Genomic DNA, 21243 nt, shown 5'->3' with positions numbered 1-21243 from the left:
GGATGGAGACCTCGGGTTTGCTGGAACGCTGTAATTTTTCCTGGCATCGAGATACAGAATAACCTGTCTTACAGGATTGCCAGACCATTTGTTTCCTGCGCTCTGAGTGTTTATCGCGTTCTGCTTTCTCAGGTAGAAGTGGGCTCCAGGGGCTGTTATTTGGGGAGGGGGGAAAGTGGGCTCTCGTGGTGCCACGCAGCTCTCTTGGCTGCTCTGAGGCAGTACCTCCCATCGGTAATGGGGCTGAACCCTCAGCTCTGGCTTTTCTGCTCTTTGCCTCCCTGTTTCTGAGGCTATTTTGATGTCGCTGGTGGTATTCCAAGTTTGTCCTCAGCAAAGGAATCAAATGTATTTGACAAAGTAGAACGAAGTGCATGTGGATTAAATACTTACCCCCACGTATGTGTACTATGCGAGCAAGCATATGGGGGCCGTGCATGCTGGTATGACAATCTAGTTATAAAGCAGTAAAAAAAGAAAAGGGGAAAAAAAAAAAAGCAGTGTGCGTAGACACTTTTGGCACTGCAGCCCTGGGAAATGGCAGGCGGCCAGAGTGTGCTGAGGCAGAGCCAAGGCTGTCTGAAGAACACCAAGCACTGAGGTTGGATGCAGCTTCTTCACTCTAGTTTTGCTCCGTCCTGTGTGCCTGCAGCTTGCCAGCTCCTGGCCAGGTAGATGCAGATAACACCACAAAGAGACAGGGGCAGAGATGCTGTGCTTATAACCAAACATCAATTAAATGAAAGGCACGATTACCTGCACCTGAAATCTGACCTCAGCAAGTTTAACTGTTATGGCCCCCAAGTCACTGTTAAACTTTGCAATGCTAGTTCAGCCGTAAGTGACTTATCTGTGTTGGTATTGTGATAATGCTGGAGACAAAGATCAGGCCCCACCCCGTGTGGGTTATGTGTTGGGATGTTTTGATGCTGATCAGTTCCTCTTTCTTGCATGAATGAGTTTGTTAAGCACTTCCAGCAGAGGGCACTAAGATAATTGGTCTCAAGCGGCAGCCTCTGTTGGTATGGGTATGTATTGGGAGAATGTAAAAAGGTCAGGAAAGTAAAATGTGGGCTTCACCCCTGTCCTCTCCTTGTTTTGTAGACTGTCATCAAAGAGGGGATGCTGATGAAACAGACCAGCTCCTTCCAGCGCTGGAAGAGACGATATTTTAAGCTGCGAGGACGAACGCTCTACTATGCAAAAACTGCTAAGGTAAGGTGTTGAAAGCACATTTTGTACCGTGGGGAGAAAGTCAGTGTGGGAGTCCTGGAGGTGGACTGTGAGAAGAGAGCACATGCTCAAGGAGCACCTGTCTTCAGGTTTTGCAGCTGCTGGAAGCTTCCTGTGTTTCACCTCGCACTCTGACATCCCTGAGGATTTTTGAGTATCATGTAGACCTGTGATACTGATTTTTCCACCTTTTTTTTCCCTCTTAGTGCATTTTATTGAGAAATTGGCACCGAATATATAGAAGCTGAAGTAGAAGAGAGAAAATATGAATGAAAAGAGGAAATGGGAGGGACAAGGAAGGCAAGAACTTATCACGCAGTCAGATGGCAGCCATGCCTCTGCTTTAGTATGTTGATAGTTCACTAGATAACTGTTCTGGCTCCTTTCACTAGAATTAAGCCTACATTGGGGTTTTATTTATTTATTTATTTATGAGCAGCACGCAAATGTGAGTGTCGCTGTGTGGAGCTAGGCTTCTGGCTCCTTCATGCTGCTCGTGCTCTTAGGGTCATTCAGGGCTCTGATGGAGTGTACTAGGCAGGCAAACAATCTTCTGCTTATACACTGGATACACTGAATCATTGAGGATTTCCAATTTTTTCTTTCCAGTCCATTATTTTTGATGAGGTGGATCTGACAGATGCCAGTGTGGCAGAATCCAGCACTAAGAACGTCAACAACAGCTTCACAGTAAGATTTTTGCATTATTTTCCATTCTTTTGCATCTTTCTGTCACTTCCCCTCTCTTTTGCACAGTTTAAAAACATCTGAACAGTCTTTACAGCCTCTTTTACTTAGAAAAATACCACCTAAACTTATTTTTCCTTTCAACAGCCGTGATTTATCTCCGTGCACATGGGAAGTACTTCAGGTTTACTTCAGCAGTTTTGCATTCAAGTTTTATAAGCTAGGAGAGTTTGATAGAATCTGTATACACTGTGGGACAGAAACGTGTTACACTGAGGGAGTTAGGGGCAGTGGGGATGTTTATGCTGGAACTCTTGCTAAAAGATTTTTTCCCCTCTGCTGAAAATACATTAACTTTTTTCCCTGACTTTATTTATATGTGGATGTATGTGTGTTCGTATACGCACACTATATACAGAGGCAAAGGAAAAAGAGGAGCAGAGAAAGACACTGCGAAGAGATAATCGCTCAGCCTCACATGGGCTCACGAGGGAGGAGGGAGTGGAGAAAGGAAACAACATTGGTCTGAGGCAGCGTGAAGGAGGGAGCAGACCAGGTGGAGGAAGGAAACTGATCCTGCTGGTGACCAAGACTGAGCAGTGTGCCTTGTTCTGCAATAGTAGTCACCCACTGCTTTAAACAGACACAGTAAACACTAATAACAGGTGTCACTGCATGTGCACAGAGAGAATGCTTCTGCAGAGACTTCTGTAGGAGATATGCTTTCAAGAATGTAAAGTCATTTTCCTGCCAGTAATACATTTTCTCTAGGGTCTTGCTTCAATTTTTCCATATGTGAAATAAGACTGATTTTTCAGATTAAATAAAATGTACTTTACCTTTCTCCCAACCACAATATTAAGCAAATCTCCATCAGAGGCACTGGATTTAGGCATAGGAGGAAATACTGTGTTTGCACTCTCAGATCGTCCCCATCTGAGTCCAGAAGTGAGGAGTTACTTCCACGACTATAGTATCAGTCTCTGCCAGTTCTTGCCTTTCCTAAGGGGTAAAGAGTTTAAAGATTACTTGGATATTCGAGCAGCAAAGAGTTTGTACTGTCTCCAGCTGATCACTGTATCATAGTTGCTCAGGTAAACTACAGGAAGAAGTCTCTCTTCGTTTCTTTCTGCTCTGTCTGCCATGCCTTACAGAGGGCCTTGACTGCAGTTTACTGTGAGCTGTGAAAGAGGTTTGAAGATCAGAAGGTTGCTGCTGTTGGTCTGCCACATCACTGCTTTGGATTCCTTGCAGTCTTGCAACTTTCTTTTGGGTTGGTTTTGTTTTTGTTGTAACTGTTCGGGCTGTTTTTTTGACAGCCCTCTGTTTCCCTCCCATATCTTCCCAGCTTAGTTCATTTCTGAAATTCAGAGTTCCTTGCATTTTCTTTCCTGTTTCAGGTCATTGGGATTCTCTGTTGAGGTTTTCCCCTAAACTTGAAAACATCAAACAGTCAGTGTTGTAAAACAGTGGCAGTTACTTTGGAGTTGGATACGTTTTACTTGTCTTTCTGTTTCTTTTTCTTAGAGAGAGACAGCTAGCTGTTTATTTAGGAAAAACCTGTGAGTAAACTCATCCACCATCCATGCATCCATACTTAAAGTAGAGATTCTACCAGGCACAAGGTATCTGATTTAGTTCATAAGGTGGAATAAACTCATACTTGGTACTGTCTGCTTGTTCATTATCTGTTGTCTGGGTTACCTATCTTTTACACTAAAACAATTTGTGTCAGACAAACACTCTCCATCTCCAAACTGTGCTTTTGTTGTTGGAATCTCATCGTTACTCCTTGTTCTTTTTTCAGTCTCTTAGACTTTCCTTGGTCATTTCGTGATTCTACTTCAAATGGAAAAATATGGCTGCTCTTGAGAGAGCTGCATATGCGACGTTCCTTAGATTCTAACAGAAGAGGCAGGAAACAGGAATGCTGGACAAGCCACTTACAGGCAGTGTGGATTGAAAGCAAAAAGTAACAAGGGGTGACCAAGTGTGAGGAGAGGCTGGCAGAAGGGCACTGAGGAGCCCGAGGAAAAGGCACTGTGAGAGAGGAAAACCAGAGCACAGAGCTGACAAAGAGTAAGGTTAAAAAATGAAGTTACCGGTAAGCTTTTTGCACAAGGACTGCTGGTAGTCAGCAGGAGAGAGAGAAAAGTGAATATTAAGAGCAGACCTTTTCCTTTAAAAAGGAGGGCATGTGATACGGGTTTCACTGTTGTTTACTCAGTCACTCTTTCAGTGTTTATATCCTGTTTGCACAGGCTGTAGTCAGGACAGTTTTCAGGACTGCTACCCAAAATTAATGAATGCATGACCATAAGATGTTGTGGGAACATATGTGACTAAGAGCATCTCTGAGCATAAGATGTTGTGCAGCTGCGTCCCTTGAGAGGTGTAAGGAAAAGCTTTATGTTTAGCTATTGTTCCTTTAGGTCAGGCACAGTGGCTGCAGTTATTTAGCAGGAAGCCTCTAGGAACAAACCGTATAGCAGCCCCGCAGCAGGGCTCTCTTCTCAGGAGGAATGTAGATGCAGTATTTGCTGGCTCTGTCACATCTCTGTCATTAAAAGGCAGCTAATTCATTGTGGATGTCTGGGCTGTACGTGACTGCTCCTTTCCATGGTACCTGTTGTACACATCTCTCACCAGGACATTTTGCTACAGCTGCTGTCTTTCACAGTGCCTGAGAGGGATATCTGCTATGGTGCTTCCCAGGGATAACCATGGTGCACGCTCTCAGCTTTGTACTGGCAGTCTACAGGTGAACTTTTGAGTGAATAGTCACTTCTATCTAGTTCACATGGAGTACTAGATGCAGTCTCCTCTGTGTAGCACTTGGCTGTGCAACAGTTACTGACAATCCAGACACTAAAGGGTGATTGCCATTTCGCAGAGCTGAGAATAAGTGCAGTGCAGTACTTTCCAATGCTAAACCTATCCAGTAGTTTGTCTGAACCTCCAGATAGCATTTCTTCATACTGAGAACAGAAAGGAACTCTGTTTTTACACCAACATCATTGAGCTTCTGTGCATTCTGTAAGGACCTTCAGTAGTGGCCGGACCCAGTGAGGCTGGGAATTCTCCATTCCTTTGGCTCCATGCAGAAAGCAGAGCTCCTCATTTTTGCCATAGATTGGTTGGACACGCTGGTTTAAAACATGTTCTCCTGAGAGAGTGCAGAGCCTTCCTTGTTACTTCAGGAAGAGTTCTGCATATGGCCCTGGTACTTCAGTTCCATATATTTCATGGGGGGGGGGTGGGAGGTTTCAGCTGTTATCCTGAGTGCTCACTGTCAGTGTGTGTGCCTCCACTTGTATGCCTTGTGAAATGAATGTCAGCAGCTGTGAGGGGGTGAGGTCGATGCCTGACACTAACTTATGAGCAGAGTTTACCAGCCATACCCTCAGAGCTGCTTGTGAGCTCTAAAAAACAGATAACTGGGGATCACAGTGGGCATGCTGAGTCTTTCCTGTGAGATGTCAGCTGTTTCCATGACAGTTTTTTGCTGCATGGTGTAGTTTCACAGTAACTTGATGTTTTGTTGATATGCCCACCTAATGCGTTACCCTGCAGGTGCTCCATGAGCATGAAAACAAACGAGTTCTACACTGTGAACCTGCTCTAGTTTTTTCTCTAGATGATGACAACAAACCTGGTTTTTGGAAATACTTATCTCAAAATGACTGCTTTACCTGTGTCACAGGCCTGAGTTGTCTAGCACCCCCACTCTGATATAAAGCCCATAAAATGTGGGTGATACAAATTGCTTTCTTGTACGTTACCAGGCAGACATTTTGCCACCACAGCTATCCACTCAAGAGTCTTCCCTGAAAGTCTAGGTCTCTGTGGGCCCATTTTTGTAAAGCTTTGTGTGGTGAACAAATCCTTACTTCTCAGGTTGGTGTGCTCGCTGAGGATCTGCTCTTTTCTAGGAGGTGCCAATAAATGAATCCTACTGCTTTCAGTGTGATGGGCAAAGCTGATGAAATGAGTTCTTTTCAGTTCATTAGTCTTCCTTGCCTTGAGCAGGATTTATGTGAAGCTGAAGGGGAAAAAAATCCAATATATGTCATAATAGTAATAGTAATAAAACACTTCTAAACAGGAGTGGGCCCAGGAAGAGCCCTCAGATCTTTTCAGGTTCACGTGTTTTGTTTTTGTGTGATTTTCATGTGGTGTTTTTGTGTTTTCTACTTAGCACTTGCAAATGGCCATGTGGACTTTCACCCTCGTTCCTATAACTTTATACATGGGTTTCAGCATACACTTGCCATACATGTCTTACTCTATGGAGAGGGACGTGGGTTGTTCGATTTCTTCCTTAAGTTAAGATTGGGCACAGTAAATCATTAAGCACCAGGAGTCGTGCTGTGACCCTTCCTACATAAGTTGAAAGTCTCTTCAGTGGAAGAGGTGGAGCTTGAACTCCTGTGCTCCTGCAAAGCAATTTCTATTGGGAAGTACCTCTCAGCTCAGTCACAGACAGGAAGCAGCGTATTATTACAGTCAGTGCCTGCCCCTCTGCTTCGCTGCCAGCAGAAGGAGACTTATCCCAGCTCCTCCTTAAGCAGACAGCTAATCAGCTCGTGGCAAGTGGAACACAACTCAGTCAGACTGACCACGGAGGGAACTAATCCTGTCAAGTGCGTGTCAAGCAGTCTGGTTAGTCGTTTTCCCGAGGGAGTGGGCTGCTCTGGACACTAGCTTAGAGAAGACTGAACGTTAAAGGTAAGAGCAGGAGTCTTGAGTTTTCTGGATAGAGCACTGAGAAAAGTAGCACCTGTGCCAGCATGGGAGATGATCAGGAATTCAGGTTCTTTGGAGTAAGTCTGCTGCAGGCTCCCATTGTTCGGTGATTTCTCCTGTCTGGACTTAGGTGCTGAAGTTTTCCAGAACTGGTGTAAAGGGAAATGTGCCTGCAGAGTTGGAAATGCTGCGCCTATCAGTTAAGAAATGCTGTTTATTAACTGATGATTCACCCTAACCAATGTCACAGGAGAGAGGAAGTGCTGAGATTAGAGTGATACCTCTCCTTTAGAGCACTTGTGTGACTGGAGACAGCGAGGGTTGTGGCAGGTTGAGGAACGGAGAGCTGCTAGTGCTCCTATGGAGAGCTTGCTGTCACCTTGGAGAAGCAGTGTGGGTGTCATTCTCCATCCAGATGGAAGCCTGAGGTGTGCTGCAATTTTTATTATTACCAATTTGTTACTTAGAATTGACTTTATTTGGCAGCAAAGATGCTGGATCCTGTCTTGTGAAGTTCTCAGTGAGGAACTTCTCCTTCAGACTGTGCTTTATGCTGTATTGTCCCAGGAGCTGCTGATGTTGTGGAGAAAGAGCGTATATCTTCATCTGGGGATAAGTAACCTGTCCTCAAAACTCAGGGCAAAGTACTGGAGTTTAACAAAGTACAGAAGTGCTGAAAGGTGTTCCCTGATGGGAGAGAGTGTGTCGGTGGCTGCAGATTTGTTTTGCAGTGAAGTGACAGTGCCCTCGTGTCTCCTGTGATTTTGTGTCAAATTAAATTGTTCACATTAGTGCTTTTAATGTGCAATTAGGTCCTTTTTAGCAGAGAAGGCACTGAAGTCTTTGCTGTAGAGCTGGATGCTGAAGAAATTAATAGAAATATAGAGGTTGCCTGTCAGACAGCACAGGTCTGCTGCACACATTGAGTTCAGGAGCTGCCTGCCTGTATGGCATGGAAGTTTGAAGCAGAGGATGAGCTGGGAACAGAAGGAACCTGGATCAGAGATTACTGGTGCTGGTTTGAAATTTAAGCTTTGGGAAAGAGCATGTGACTTTAAGGATACAGGAACTTCTGTCACTTCTTGCAGAAAGTCAGGCTTGGACTTGAAGCTAGAGCTCATAGGGATCAGGGAATTCTGTATGGTTTGGCATGTGCACAGGTTCCCCAAACTGCTCCATGTGACTTCAACGCTTTGAAAAAGGTGGGCCTTAAATGTGCATTACCAGGAGTAATTGGACTTCCAGCTTCACTGCTACATCTTCCTCCCCTGCATGGGATGAGAGATCTAGAGGGAAGATGTCTGCTCTCAGAAGTGGGCAAAAAGGCTTCCGAGTGTTGGGGCATGCTTAGTTACACCAGGCTATCACCAGGTGTCCTGGGGAGGTGCTGTTGGGTCCCCACCCCACCCTACGCAGTCTTGAATTGCCTTGTTAAGGTTTGGAGAAGGGCAAGATCAGAGAAGAAGGTTCTTCCCTGCTTCTTTTAAACTGCCTTTTCTAAATTGGAAAAAAGTACAGTGCCCGTGGGCAAGTCAGCCTTTCCTGGGGGGTTGTTGTCTGTTCCACACCCATGTGTGCACACATTCAGAAGTTGTACGCTCTCTGCTAGTGCACTTCATCTGTTTGTATTGGCAGCTGTCACAATTTCCTTTACAAGCAACTGGAAATACGACTGGAGCCGTGCATTGCCATGCCTAGGATTGCTCTGTGTTTTTTTCCCCCCTCCCTTCATTAAGTGCAGTTCAGTCCCCACTTCCTATCAGAACCACCGCAATTTCAAAATGCTTTGCTATTTTAGTCATTTGTAATCCAGACTTCAGAACAGTTTTTTGTGCTTGAGAGAAAGGCCTTTGGTAAACAGACCCTTCTGAGTCACTGTTAGTCAGTGAAAATAGTCATTTAGAATCCTTTCATGTCGAGGATTCTTAGGACTCCTAATCCAGCCTCCTGCAGGAACTGGTCGCTGGGCTGCTCACACTGGGGGGACAGCAGTTCTGCACGGGAGGGAGGACACATCGCAAGGAGAGTCAGAGTCTGGAAGAAGTTGCTGTGGGTGGAGAGATCTGGTCATTGCTGTCTGTTACAGAATGGCTCAAAAATCTGCTAGAAGTTTTTGAAAGAGATGAAGCTGCTGCAAGTGAAAGAGGTCAGACTGAGATTTCTGAACTTTGCCATGACATGGGATAGATAGAGGGCTGGAAAGGGAAGGTGGCTGTTTGTGAAGAGCTGTTGCTCCTCAGAGGGAAGTTCACTCCTCTGAAGTTAACGCCCGTTACTGCCCATGTGCCTGAGCACTGGGAGCAGGCATTTGCTAGCTGTTTGCTCTGTGTAACCTTTGTGCCATGCTTGGGGCTTTCTCTGGTTCCTTGGACAAGCCTGCAGATCCCAGCACCTTCTCCCCTTCCAGGTGAGGACACAGGCAGAAAAACCTGTGGCACAACAGAGGTCATTTGAGAGTGTGGTGGGTGTGTGTTTACGTGCTGTAGAAGAAAGTCTTCTTCCTGTGTGCATCCTGCTCTGTTTTGACAGACAAGGAGAGGCTTGTGAATTGTAATCACAGAAAGAGCTCTGCTCGTTGTACCTGTGGTGCTTCCACCTTTGTTTTACATGTAAGAGGACTGGTCACTGGGTGGTGAACCCAGGGTGCAGAGCCGTTGGTTTCCTCAGGCTGCTGAAGATGATTCCTTTCCTTCTGTGCTAGCTGCCAGCCTCTTCATCTCAGCAGAGGTCTGGGGCTGCGAGGAGCTGCTGCTAACAATAGGCTGTCAGTAACAGGTCATTTTCCTACTGTAGGCAAGGTCTTCTGTTGCTCAATCCTGTGATTTACTGGCTGCTAGCCTTGATTTGTGTGAGACCACTGAGCCAGCAGCTGTACTACTGGGGAGCACTGACCTGCCCCTCTGTTTCTCGTGTCTCTGCTTCTGTTTGGACAAATAGGTTTCTGTATAATATCCTTCCCAAATGCAGTGCTCTCTTTGAGTGAGATGGTCGTGTCTGGGAACCATTCCTGGCAGGACTACATCTTTTGGAAGCAGTTGAAGAGAAGGATCCGTGTGTATATCTGTTTCACGAAGAGGAGAGCAGGGGAGGATTGCAGCTGGCACTTGGTGCAGGGGTGCTTTGGCTCTTGGCATGGCAGCCGTACTGGTGCTTTGTCATCCACATAGATCTCTTGTGATTAGCATGCACAGACTACCAGGATTGTCTGCATTTCATACCTGCTATCTGTGACAATGTTCTTCTTGCATAATGTAGGTTTTGACAGCTACTTAAGTGGTTCCAGAAGTCCTAAAATCTCTGCCTGTCTGTGCTCCTCTCACCAATTGCCAAGAACAGGAATGTGCCTTGTTTAGGAACAGAGCTTCCAGAAGCATGTAGGAATGTGACCCTGGTATGAGAGATGATCATTTTCCCAGGGAACATGCTGTCTGGTCTGCTTTCCCACTGCAGCATCAGAGCAGATAGGGACTGGGAGAAAACATAGACAGAGGGTCAGCACGAGCTGGGCTTTATCTGCAGGCACAGCACAGCAGCAGGACATGCCAGCAGCAGCACTTGGAAGAAGGTGGCTTTGTAGCATGCAGCCACCTGGCAGGTGAAGTCCATTGTGAACCTAATAATGCAAAAAGATTCCTTAAGTGTTTTAGTACGATGTTGCATGAAAAGCTTTCTCTTTCTTTCCCCTTCAGGGCAGCATTCAGGTTTCAAGGAAAGGGAGTTAGTGTGCATTGGTGTTTGTAAATACGCTGTGATTCTTAGGTCTGGGAAGCTGTGATTGACCCCAGCAGTGGGTTGTCAGGACTGAATTTGCTGGCAAAACTGGGAGAAGGCTGAATTGCAGTTGGAAGAGGGATGCTGTCTCTAAAGGATGACAAGCCTCCGTCCCTCGTGCATGTAAGCCCTGATACTCGTATTATTTCTTTTCAAATCACAGAAACACGTTGAAATCATGTTCACCAAGTTTTGCTGTCTTAATACTCAGCTTCTCATCATTTCAGAACTGACAACAGTGTGACATGCTTTTGAGATTTTAAGTGTCAGGGACTGGCTGGAGTAAAAAACTCACCATTTTATTTTCCTTTCTTCTCCATTTCATAGAATCACAGAAGGGTTTGGGTTGGAAGGGACCCTCCCCCTTCCACGGGACACCTCCCACTACCAAGTTGCCCAAAGCCCCATCCTGCCCTCTTTTTAACCTGATTCTGCCTATACTCAGCCCACTTTGCCCCCTGTAAGTTTAGTAGTCATGTTCAGTGCATCTGGCGACTTTGCTGGTTTGTGGACCTTGCTGATGGGCACAGGTGAGGTGTTTTTATATTGTTCCTTTAGTTCTCACTACTGAGACAGGAGCTGAAGTGGAGGAAATGGCTGTGCATCCTCACTGTAACTAGTCTCCTCCCAAGTGCTCGGGTTCATGGGATACCCGGGGTTTACTCTGAGATACAGAAGCAGAGGCAGTAGTTAGTTGCAGCTGCTGACTGTTGTCCTCGCCTTTGCCATGTGTGATCAAGCTGAAATTTTTGCTTGCACCAGCACCATTTTCTTAGCTGTTTTATTTTTATAGTTGACTTCCTTGGCCCGAGCTCCAGAAACTCCTGCTGTCCCTGTATCAAAATCAACTGTTCTGAATAATCCGGGATCTCTTTGGGTGATTTATGGCTAACACCTTTGAATGTAAAACTATATTTGAACGGGATATGAGTAAAAGGAAGCAGTCAGAGCGAGCAGGTGTTCTCACGCACCCACTTTTAGCTCATCCGAGAAGTGCATCACATCAGAAAAGCTATATTTAGCAGAGTTGGGTGCCCCCCCCACCACCACTTCCCCCCGCAGCGTGGCTCCAGCCAGCTCTGCGATTGGGCACCGCGGCCCCAGCTTGGCTTGCTGTCTCTTGTGGTTGCTGAGCTCACCAGTGCCTCTCTGATAGCAAACAATGTGCTGGGATAGGCTGTCGCTTCTTTGCTGAGAAGCTTCTGGATGGATAGTCAGCAAGTGCCAGAGGGGAACTGGGCAGAGGTGGCAAAGCTGTCTTTAATGGCAGCAAGAGCAGAGATGAGGATTGCATCCAGCTGGTGGGTTGCTCAGGATAGGAAAACACCAGAGGGTGAAATATAGCGGATTTCTATTTAAAATTTGGTTCTAGCATAAATAGTCTTTTTTTGAGCTGCTTTTCTAATCCAATTATTCACAGCTGTTCATTGGGGAAGGACATCCAGGGACATCCAGTCCGTTTTTAGAATGTGAAATGAGAAAATTTTGGGGGTTGGCTCTGTTGTTTGCCAGCTGGCCTGGTCCGAAATGTCAGTAACAAAACAGTGTTAGTTTTGGATGGGAGTGTGTGGGTCAACATGGGGCGTGGGGCAAGATTAGCAGCCTGCTGCAGGGCAGGCACTGCTGGGGAAGGGGCAGCAGGGTGAGGGTATGCATGGAAAAGCATCAGGGGAATATCAGTATTTCAAGACAGTCAGCGAAGGCATGGTTGTTTTTTTTTTAATATGTCGATCATTTATTTTTTAGATTTTGAGTGATCTGGCGTGTGGAAAACTTGGGCAGCATCTCCGCACAGCAGTGCAGCAGTGCCTGCTGGGGGATGTCACTGTCATCCCTACCAAAGCTTTGTTGGGTTTTATTTGCAGCAGAGCTTTTTGTAAATGAAGCTGTGTCCTGACTGGAAATATCTTTAGGCATTCCTGGCTGCCCCTGTGGCTCTCAGGACTGATAGCTGATGGGTAGGTTTTGTTCCTTGGCTGTTATGGAGCTCTTTGCTGTCAGCATCAGGACTCAGTGAAGTCACGGTGTGCTGAGCTCTGGGCCCAGCTGCAGTTGGGTGGGCACCTGGCTCTTGCAAGGACGGGGATCTGGAGAGCCACACCCAGAGAGCTCAGTAGCATTTGGGATCCAAAAGTTAACATTGGTTTTTCATATTCCCTTTTTAGGGAAGAACGAGCACTTTTAATTTATGTAGTTGCTCATATCTAGATAAAATTCAGAGCTGTTTCAGTGCAGGAACACTCAGAGTTCTGCCAGTCCCCAAGCAGGCCAAAACTGAGATTATAAATAAATCTTAAGTCTTGGTATTGTGGTTGCCTTTATTTTCTTTCTGACTCCTCTCAGGGCACCCCCCTGTCCTAGCTGAGAAGCAGTCAGAGCATTGTTATTGTGCTCTCCTTTCATACGAGAACAAGAGGTCAGTGGATGACATTACTGCTTTGTAAATTTAGAACAAATAAAAGGAAATGCTACTTCACCTAGTGCGTCGTCATCCTGTGGAATACACTGTTCCAGGATGTTAGTCAAAAGTTGTGGCTGGAACATGAAAAATAGCGTGACCGTGCTCCTGGCTGGCAGCGTGTGCTGCAGGGACTGCCCAGCTGCATGGCTCAGGGCAGCGGCTGTGCTGTGAGCATCACTCAGGCTCCTGCCCGGCAGAGAGCGGCTTCCCAGGGGCAAGATTGCTGAGGCTCCTTTTGGTGGTGATGAGGATGGCTTCTTGCTGATGTGGGACATCAGATTGATCATCAGTCAGCCTCGCCCAGACAGCGCAGAGTATGTAACTGTCTCCATGTGATAGTATCCTGCCGCATGTGGATGTCTGGAGGCAGTGGGATGAGCGTTTTTCCTTCCCTGTGACTTGAGAGTGTGTCCCTGCTTCTCTCAGCACTGCCCTGTTGGGACCAGTGCCACGAGGTGCCCTCTGCACACCCACCAGTGCTGGCTGCAGGAGTGGCTCTGAGAAGGAAGCACCCCCATCACCACCGTGTTCCTGGATTCCTAGTTATCCTCAGTAGAACATTCAGGTGTAACGCCGCTGCAGGTTAAGCAGAAAATCAACTTTGTGTGCTTGCTTCATTTCCCCAAAGAACCTTTTCATTTGTTATGTTAAAATCTTATCTGTCTGCAGTGAAGCCTGGTTGATCCAGTTGGTCCTCCATAGAACAAGAGTGAGATATGAGATAGTATTCTACTTCCCTTCTGTGATAATACCGCTAAATCCCAATGCAAATGTTGATTTAGCACTGAGTGATGGGGAATAATGATCATAAATTCATCTCACACAAAGCGGTGTTTTATTTACGGTTCTGCAGTTACACAATAGGCCCTTTATTTTAATTCCATGACTCTTTGTCTGGATGGTTCAAGTATGAAGACCTTGATCTCTTTGTTTGTCCTCTGCCTTACAAGCTTATAGCTCTATTTGTTCAGCAGAAGGTTGTGTGATGCTGAACATGGAGATTTTAAAGCTGATGTAGTGGGTATTTTCAGGTGTTAGTGTTTCCTCTGTGTGACTGTCTCCAGTGATCCAGAAAGTCTGTAGCCTCAGGAATGAATTCTTAGCTAAAGTCTCCACATTTCTGTCTTTTATACCATTGGTTTAGATTTCATGTCTTCCAGAGGGACTTAAAAATGATGTTGTGCATTCACCTTTTTTTTTTTTTTTAACTGAAAAGAGAAATAGGAAAAGGTACAGCACTGAATGAGTGCATTCTGTTGATAATTAATGTCACCAGCTGTTTTAAATTATTTTTTTTCCCTCTGCCAAAGAGCATGCCAGTGACTTGTTGAATGAACTGGTGGCTCCTCATCCAGAATCACTCTTTTTGAAGCGATAACACATCCTTTGAAGCTTGGACTTTCCACAGGGTACTGCTGTACGTAGGCAGTTAATAGGTGTTCCAGTGTGGGGCCCTGCACTGCTTCCTCTCAGCAGGGCTTTGGAGGTGCTACTCACAAGAGAGAGATGACTGCAGTGAGCCTCTTTCAGAATAAATATTATCAGAATCCATACAGACATCAACATGAAGTTTGATGTTTGGCTTCAGCTGGTTTTTAGTCTGTTACATGGATCATAATGAGAGGAGAAAGAGAGCAGAAAACGAGTGGTTAGCAGGTCTTACAGTGGGGTGTGAGTGGCTCTTCGTGTTTCTGAGCAGCACCCCTTGGTGTGCCTCGAGGGCACACAGGTCTCATCCACTTCGCCTCGTCCTACTCAGTGTTAGTCTTCAGTTTCAGATGGTGGGCCGTAGTCTGCTGGAAAAGCAAATTATGGAGACTATATATTTTTTTTCTTAAAAGGTATAAAATGTGGAGGGATGCAGAATGGAAGGTTTCAGTGTTGACACATAAGGGTGTTTTTTTATTTTTGTTAGTGGTGCTCAACCTCAATACAGCTCTTCTTAAATCCGGGTTTTGCAACCCTTCAGTAGTGCTCTTATTTAAGAATGTCAGCTGGATGGAAATCAGGACAGAGCTGTATGCAGAGAGAGAGAGTTAGTAAGATAATTGCAGTGTGATCAAGAGAGGCTTGTATCATAGGAAGAATAGATGTTGGTTTACTGTCAAGTCTGGACCTCGTCTGAATGGACAGCCCTGTGGATGTGGTCCCCTGGAGAGCCAGGAGCCTTTATTTCTCTCTGCTGCCTCCATCTGATAAACCAAGAGAGCATCAGTGGTAGCTGCGTGGAGGCGTGGCTGCCTCCCTGGGCAGATTGCATGCTCTGCACAGGGTCTGGCTGCCATGGAGCAGCAGCACCAGGATAGAAACACACAGTCCTTCCGGATCACTCTTGGTATGTCAGTCACTGAGCTGATGGTCGGTTTATCTACCAGTTCTAGGATTTTACCCTCTTAAATGCTTAGTGTTGTACTCAATCTGATATACCAAACGTTATCTAGTTTATTAACTGATAGGAAGTGTTGTATTATGCTGCTAACAAAGTCTTTTAGTACTGTTGCCAATTTAAATAGTACCTAGGTACTTAAAATAATAACTTATGGAAGGTCTGTCCGTGCAGTATATTACCTTTTACTGCTCTGTGCTTGATTTGTCTTGTGCTATTACTCAGATATGAGACATTTCCTTACTCAGTTCTGTATTGAGAATGAGAGCTAATATCTCTGTAGTTCTGTAGAAGAATCAATGTAAGCTATGGTAGAGGTGAAACATTTGAAAGATGTAACTGACTTGTGATGTGCAGCTTGTTGCCTCTGGAAATAGCATCAGTAAACTGCACTGTTGGTAACACTTCCTCTCCCAGCCTCTTGCTGACGTGCCCAGGGTACATGTTAATTGCCTCTCTCCCTTTAGATTATCACTCCATGTCGGAAGCTCATCCTTTGTGCTGATAACAGAAAGGAGATGGAAGATTGGATTGCGGCACTGAAGACTGTACAGAACCGTGAACACTTTGAGGTAATGGGAAAATGTGTTCATTGTACTCTGTGCATCTTCTCCTAGCTAACAGCTTGTTATGAAACATCACAATAATTATTCCATTGTCTCTTCACTCTTTAGTTGTCCTCCCTGTCTTAATCCACATCTTGCCTGCTACCTGTTTACCTATTTCAGTGTTCTGGGATTCTAGTTAGACCAGCACTTCCACCAAAAAAAAAGCTGTCTGTGTTCTTCCCTCCTTGAAGCTTCTTTCCCTGGTGTCCCCTCTACTATGCTGCCACAGCCATTCCTCTGCTCTGCATTAACTGAAATCAGGGAGCTAGTCCTGATGAAAACTTAATCCAACAAAAAATGGGAAGGGGAAGGGTTAACCTCAGCAGATAAATTCTCCAGCTTGTTTTCATCCAGAACATTGCAGTGAGACAAACAGGGGAAGTAGCACAGGAGCAGGAATGAAGGTGCTGCTTTTTCAAGCAATCCTCTCTGGCTTAGAGAGCTTCTTGTGCTACTGTGTGTACACAGCATATGATCAAACTGTGCCCTAGTAAAACTACTGTATTTCTGCCTTTCCTGACTGCAGAAAAAAAAAAGTCGTGTGTCCCTACCTTTGATTTTGCCATAATAAAAAAAAAATTTATTAGTCTACCCAGTACAGCATGGACCATTTCTCAGGGATGCACAACTGGTACGCCTGCTCACACGCTCGGCCTACGTACTGCAACGTGTGTCGGGAAGCGCTGTCCGGAGTCACGTCGCATGGGCTCTCGTGTGAAGGTGTGTTGCTTTGCCTCCTGTTCTGGGAGCAGCATCTTGATGTGTCCTAGAGGACTTCTAAGAGGAACCATGTTAACAGTCCGCAAGAAAATGTTGTAGAAAAGTACTGCATAGTAAACTTGAGAGAGCCACAGGCCATATGTGAAACTGGAGATCTTTTTTTTACCTGATGCTGCTGCATCCCTCTGCTGCTGAATCCCTTTTGGCTTCACAGACAGGTTTCACATAGAAGTCAGGGTTGGATTCGTGGCATTTTATTTAAAACAACAAAACAAAACAAAAAGTAGAAATGGTGATATTTTCATGGTAGTTTTAGCACTGGACTTGCTGATAATACAGCTGATTCTTTCTTTTTTTTTCATTACCCAAATACTGCCATCCCTCAGTAAAGCCATGCTTCTGAAATTAACAAGGATGTAATTCTGAGTTGTCAGATGCAATATTAATGAGAACGCTCCTGTTCCTGATCTTATTCATATCTATAAGAACATTCTTATTAGATGTTTAAATAAATGCCAGGCAGGTTGTTTTTTATGTTTTCCACTTTGCTGTAGCAGACACACCTGCCTGTGCTCAGCTCTTACCTCTAGCATGAATGAGACCACGTCCACACAATGTAAAAGGATGTAGGGGTGTTTGAGTATAAATCATGCCAAATTGAACAAGGTGATAATGCAGCTTTGTACAGGCAACTGCTGAAATTGATGAGGCAAGAGTTAATAGCTAGCTCATCTTACTCAATATGCTTAGAGTTGGTAGTTTTGGCAGTGCTCACAAGGCTGATATGTGCCCATGCTTTCTTTCGGAGCCAAGTATGGTCACCTGGGAGAAAACTTTTGCACAGACTGACACATTATATGTTCTAAAGCTGGATTAATATGTTGTGCTCTTTCTCTAGTGTGCAAGTTTAAAGCCCACAAGCGGTGTGCTGTGCGGGCCACCAATAATTGCAAGTGGACAACTCTGGCCTCTATTGGGAAGGATATCATTGAGGATGAAGATGGGGTACGCATTAATTTAAATCATCTTAATCATTAATTTAAATCATTCTTAACTTGATGTGGAAGCACTGGTTTGTGCTTTCTGCACTGTTCCGATACCAGTTATGCCTTTATGTGTTAGTGATGTGGGATTGGCAAGAAATTCTGTGTGGAAAGTCCAGCCAGGGCAGTGAGGACTCCTTAATAGCAAGAGACTCTTGCTGTGGGCTAGGGGGAGTTGGGGTTAAATAGCTGGAGGTGTAGGGAACCTGGGCTGAGTTTTGGCAAAGGAAAAATAGGTGAGTGATTGGAGAGGTATCTTATTCTATCAAGTGTCTGATGCAAGTCTTTGTTTCCTGAGTAGCCCGGGGCAAATCACCTGGTTTCTGCATTGGAAGGTGGTGTAAACTGCCAAAAGAGATTTTTGGGTGTTTTCTAGAAATTGCCTGTGATGCCTCAAAGTGTGTGTGCTGTGTTTATCTGAAACCCACAGCGCATCCTGCAGCCTTCAGTTGCATGCTGGTAAGTCCACGGTGGTTGTCTGCTTCTGTTCCATTTGCAGATCTCAATGCCACATCAGTGGTTGGAAGGAAACCTTCCCGTGAGTGCCAAATGCACTGTGTGTGATAAAACCTGTGGCAGTGTCCTGCGTTTGCAAGACTGGCGCTGCCTTTGGTGCAAAGCCATGGTAAGCTGAATGAACATCATTCCAGTGAAAGGGTAGTCTTGGATCAGCTCTATGGTGTGTTCCTTTAATGAATTTTACTTAAAATGAAATCTCTAACAATGCTGACAGTATTTGCTCTGAAGGACTTCATTGTTCTTTCTCCAGGTGATAAAGAGTCTGCAAGAGGTAGGAATTTATAATGTGCTGAAAAGCACCATTGTGATGCATAGAAGACCTGAAATTAATACCTGCCTTCTCTGCAAGCTCCTTTTCTTTTGATACTGAGCTTTTGTAGAGGAATCTTAATTATTGTAGGTATGAATCAGTGCCTCAGGTATGGGAAATCTCAGATTTTAAAGATAGGCTATTTGGCATTTCTACAAGTTGAAAAGATGCAACAAAAAAGGTTATAAAGAATACAAGGCTATTTAGATAATAGTAGTTTCCTTTCCCATTGCAATAGGTTTATCTTACCTGACCACTGTCCTCCTACAGGTCTTGCTATGTTTCCAGTTGTCTTTGAGGTTAATAAGGGAAGTGTTACATAGTATGAGTTTTTTGAAGTGTTATGGGAGTATGCTCTGACGCCAGACAAGCCCTCTATCTTACAGCCTTCTGGTGTCTGAAGTGCCTTACTCTACTTCGTATTTACCTTAGTGTGGCTCGATTAATCCCTCCTTGTCTCACTTCTTGTGTCCTTCACATGCTCCTGCCTTGTCTTCTTCAATTCTCAGTTTTTCCTTTCGTTGCTACTTTTGATCACAGAATCCTAGGCTGGCTTGGCTTGGAGGGGACCTTCTAGTTCCAGCCTTCCTGCTGTGGTCAGGGCTGCCACCCACCAGGTCAGGCTGCCCAGATGTCCAGCCTGGCCTTGAATACCTCCAGGAATGGGACTTCCACAGCTTCTTTGGGAGGCTAGGATTTTGAAAGCACAGCAGCTGAAGGCTTGTAAAGCCACATAATTTGTTATCTGGTCCTCTCAGAGCTCACAGTGCTAGTCTCATGAATTCCGATGTTGGAAGAAGTACATATAAACGTAGAGGAGAGTAAATAGAAGCCTGATGGATCATTCTTTGACATAACCTAATTGATTGACATTTCCTAGGGATCTTTCCCTCTTTCTTTCCTTCTTAGCCTTTAAAACCTCTTGTTGGGTGGTTCTTCATTATAAGACAGTTCCCAAAAGGATCTGAAATGAGTTTGTTGTTCCAGGTACACACAGCATGTAAAGAGTTGTTGCCAAGCAAGTGCCCTCTTGGGCTATGCAAAGTATCTGTCATTCCTCCTACTGCTCTTAACAGCATTGATTCAGATGGTAAGTATCACTAGTAAGTAGTGCTTTCTTCCTCTCAGTCACAGTCCTTCCAGTTAACACTGTCAGTACCAGATTCTCTTGACTTAAAATTCTGCTCTTGGTGCTGCTGAAACTGCAGACTAGAAGATCTTGCTGAAGTATGGTGTTGAGCTGTTTGCTTTGCTTTTGCATTCAGTTTATTGCTCTGCAACGTCACTATTTGCTGAGCTGCAGCTGTTAACATTTATGGAGAACCAACTATATTACTGAAGCAGTTTGGGAGAGCTGGGGAAGCTGCAAAATTTGGCATACTGTTAGGTGGTAAGTGTGACATTTGGTGGCATGAGCTATGGTTCGTGCTGGATTCAGGGCTGTGCACTTTTGGCATGTATCCAATGAGTGCCATAAGCACAGGGAACATATTAACTTTTTCAAAGTAGGGTATGGAGTGTTGTTTGCTTGTTTGTTTGTTTTCTCACTCTTATCTCTTGGCTTTTCCTCCTTCCCCATCACATATTTTCTCATCTCAGGTTTCTGGAAAGCTACTTGTCCACCTTCTTGCACAAGTCCTTTGTTGGTCTTTGTCAACTCAAAAAGTGGAGACAACCAGGGAGTAAAATTTCTACGAAGATTCAAGCAGCTATTGAATCCAGCCCAGGTATTTGACCTTATGAATGGAGGACCTCACCTTGGGTAAGCAGCTATTCTGTAGAGGCGTACGTTCCTTGTAAATACCAGCTAATAAATAAGTCCTGCATGGCTCTAAGTTCATCCTCCAATGTAAGAACTTACTCCTGAGAGAAGACTGGACATGTGTGTAGTTTGAGGGAGTTTTCACTTCTCAGTGTTTAGTGTTATTGATTAACTCAAAATATGCTGTTGAAAAGGACTGTTATATCCATTCATCACTAGTAGCAGAACAGCTTGAGGGATTCTGGGGGAGTTCCAGCAACACTCCCCTGGAAGAGGACCAAGCATGGAAAGACAAAATCCAGAAGAAGTCCGACAACGGACTTGTGACATCTTAAAGTTCTGTCAAGGAGTGTTAAGTTAAATGGAGTGAACAGACAGATGTCAGAGGTAGCAAATGAATGTTGTTAAAATGAGATAAATTCAGACATAGCTTAACCTGATAAGTGCATGAAACATCTGTCCTTTAAAGATGATAAAATTCACTAATGAATGCTTTCATTGTTTCTGCCCAAGGATCTAAGTGACATTTCAGATTTGTTTACCAGATTTCACTAGACTATCTATCAATTACAGAAAGTGAGAAGAGCTGTGGAACAAATTACTGCGTTTCTGCAGCAACGAACTAAGACAGGATGAACCTCCATTGTATTGTTCTGTATTTAACTCATAGTATAACTGTGACCTGCAGATGCAGGGAGCTAAATCTAGGAGCGTCCATTCCAGGATGAGTTATCACTTAAGATCTGCTGTGAACTGTTGTTGGTATCATGAGAAGTTGTTCCTTGCCATAGTGCATTGCAAAAGACTGACCTTTAAAACTGCAGTGTGCTATCCAAAGAATGTGCTTGGCTGATAAATAATTTACAGAGAACTTTTAAAATTAAGTATTTTTTCTTCTTCCTTACCCCAGTTGGACTGTGCTTATGAGCAGGAGCAAAGGGAAGGAAGGCTGTGGGATATACTTCTCAAACAGCTGCTCTTGTGTGCTTTTTTAAAA

The 21243-nt window shown here is 44.7% G+C and overlaps 1 protein-coding gene across 4 annotated transcripts in view; it reads left to right on the top strand.

Moving 5' to 3' along the window:
• Nucleotides 1–21243, top strand: part of DGKD (diacylglycerol kinase delta) — a 52699-nt gene that overhangs the window by 10344 nt on the left and 21112 nt on the right. For 2 of the 4 annotated variants that reach the window (XM_065748132.1, XM_065748130.1), the window contains exons 2-9: nucleotides 1105–1215; nucleotides 1843–1923; nucleotides 15752–15856; nucleotides 16480–16612; nucleotides 17511–17617; nucleotides 18155–18280; nucleotides 19472–19574; nucleotides 20084–20246. In XM_065748132.1, the coding sequence (XP_065604204.1) occupies nucleotides 1123–1215; nucleotides 1843–1923; nucleotides 15752–15856; nucleotides 16480–16612; nucleotides 17511–17617; nucleotides 18155–18280; nucleotides 19472–19574; nucleotides 20084–20246 (911 nt within the window). In that variant the 5' untranslated portion in view covers nucleotides 1105–1122. Of the gene's footprint in view, nucleotides 1–1104; nucleotides 1216–1842; nucleotides 1924–6500; nucleotides 6649–15751; nucleotides 15857–16479; nucleotides 16613–17510; nucleotides 17618–18036; nucleotides 18115–18154; nucleotides 18281–19471; nucleotides 19575–20083; nucleotides 20247–21243 lie in introns of those variants that run through there. The other 2 variants (XM_065748131.1, XM_065748133.1) reach the window with 2 other exon arrangements.

This window comes from Cyrtonyx montezumae, unplaced genomic scaffold (genome assembly GCF_038088225.1).
Source record: "Cyrtonyx montezumae isolate F1298 unplaced genomic scaffold, pur_monq_1.0 scaffold_5, whole genome shotgun sequence".
Taxonomy (NCBI): Eukaryota; Metazoa; Chordata; class Aves; order Galliformes; family Odontophoridae; genus Cyrtonyx; species Cyrtonyx montezumae.
The sequence above is the reverse complement of the archived record's forward strand: the minus strand, read 5'-3'. Positions and strand labels throughout refer to the sequence as shown.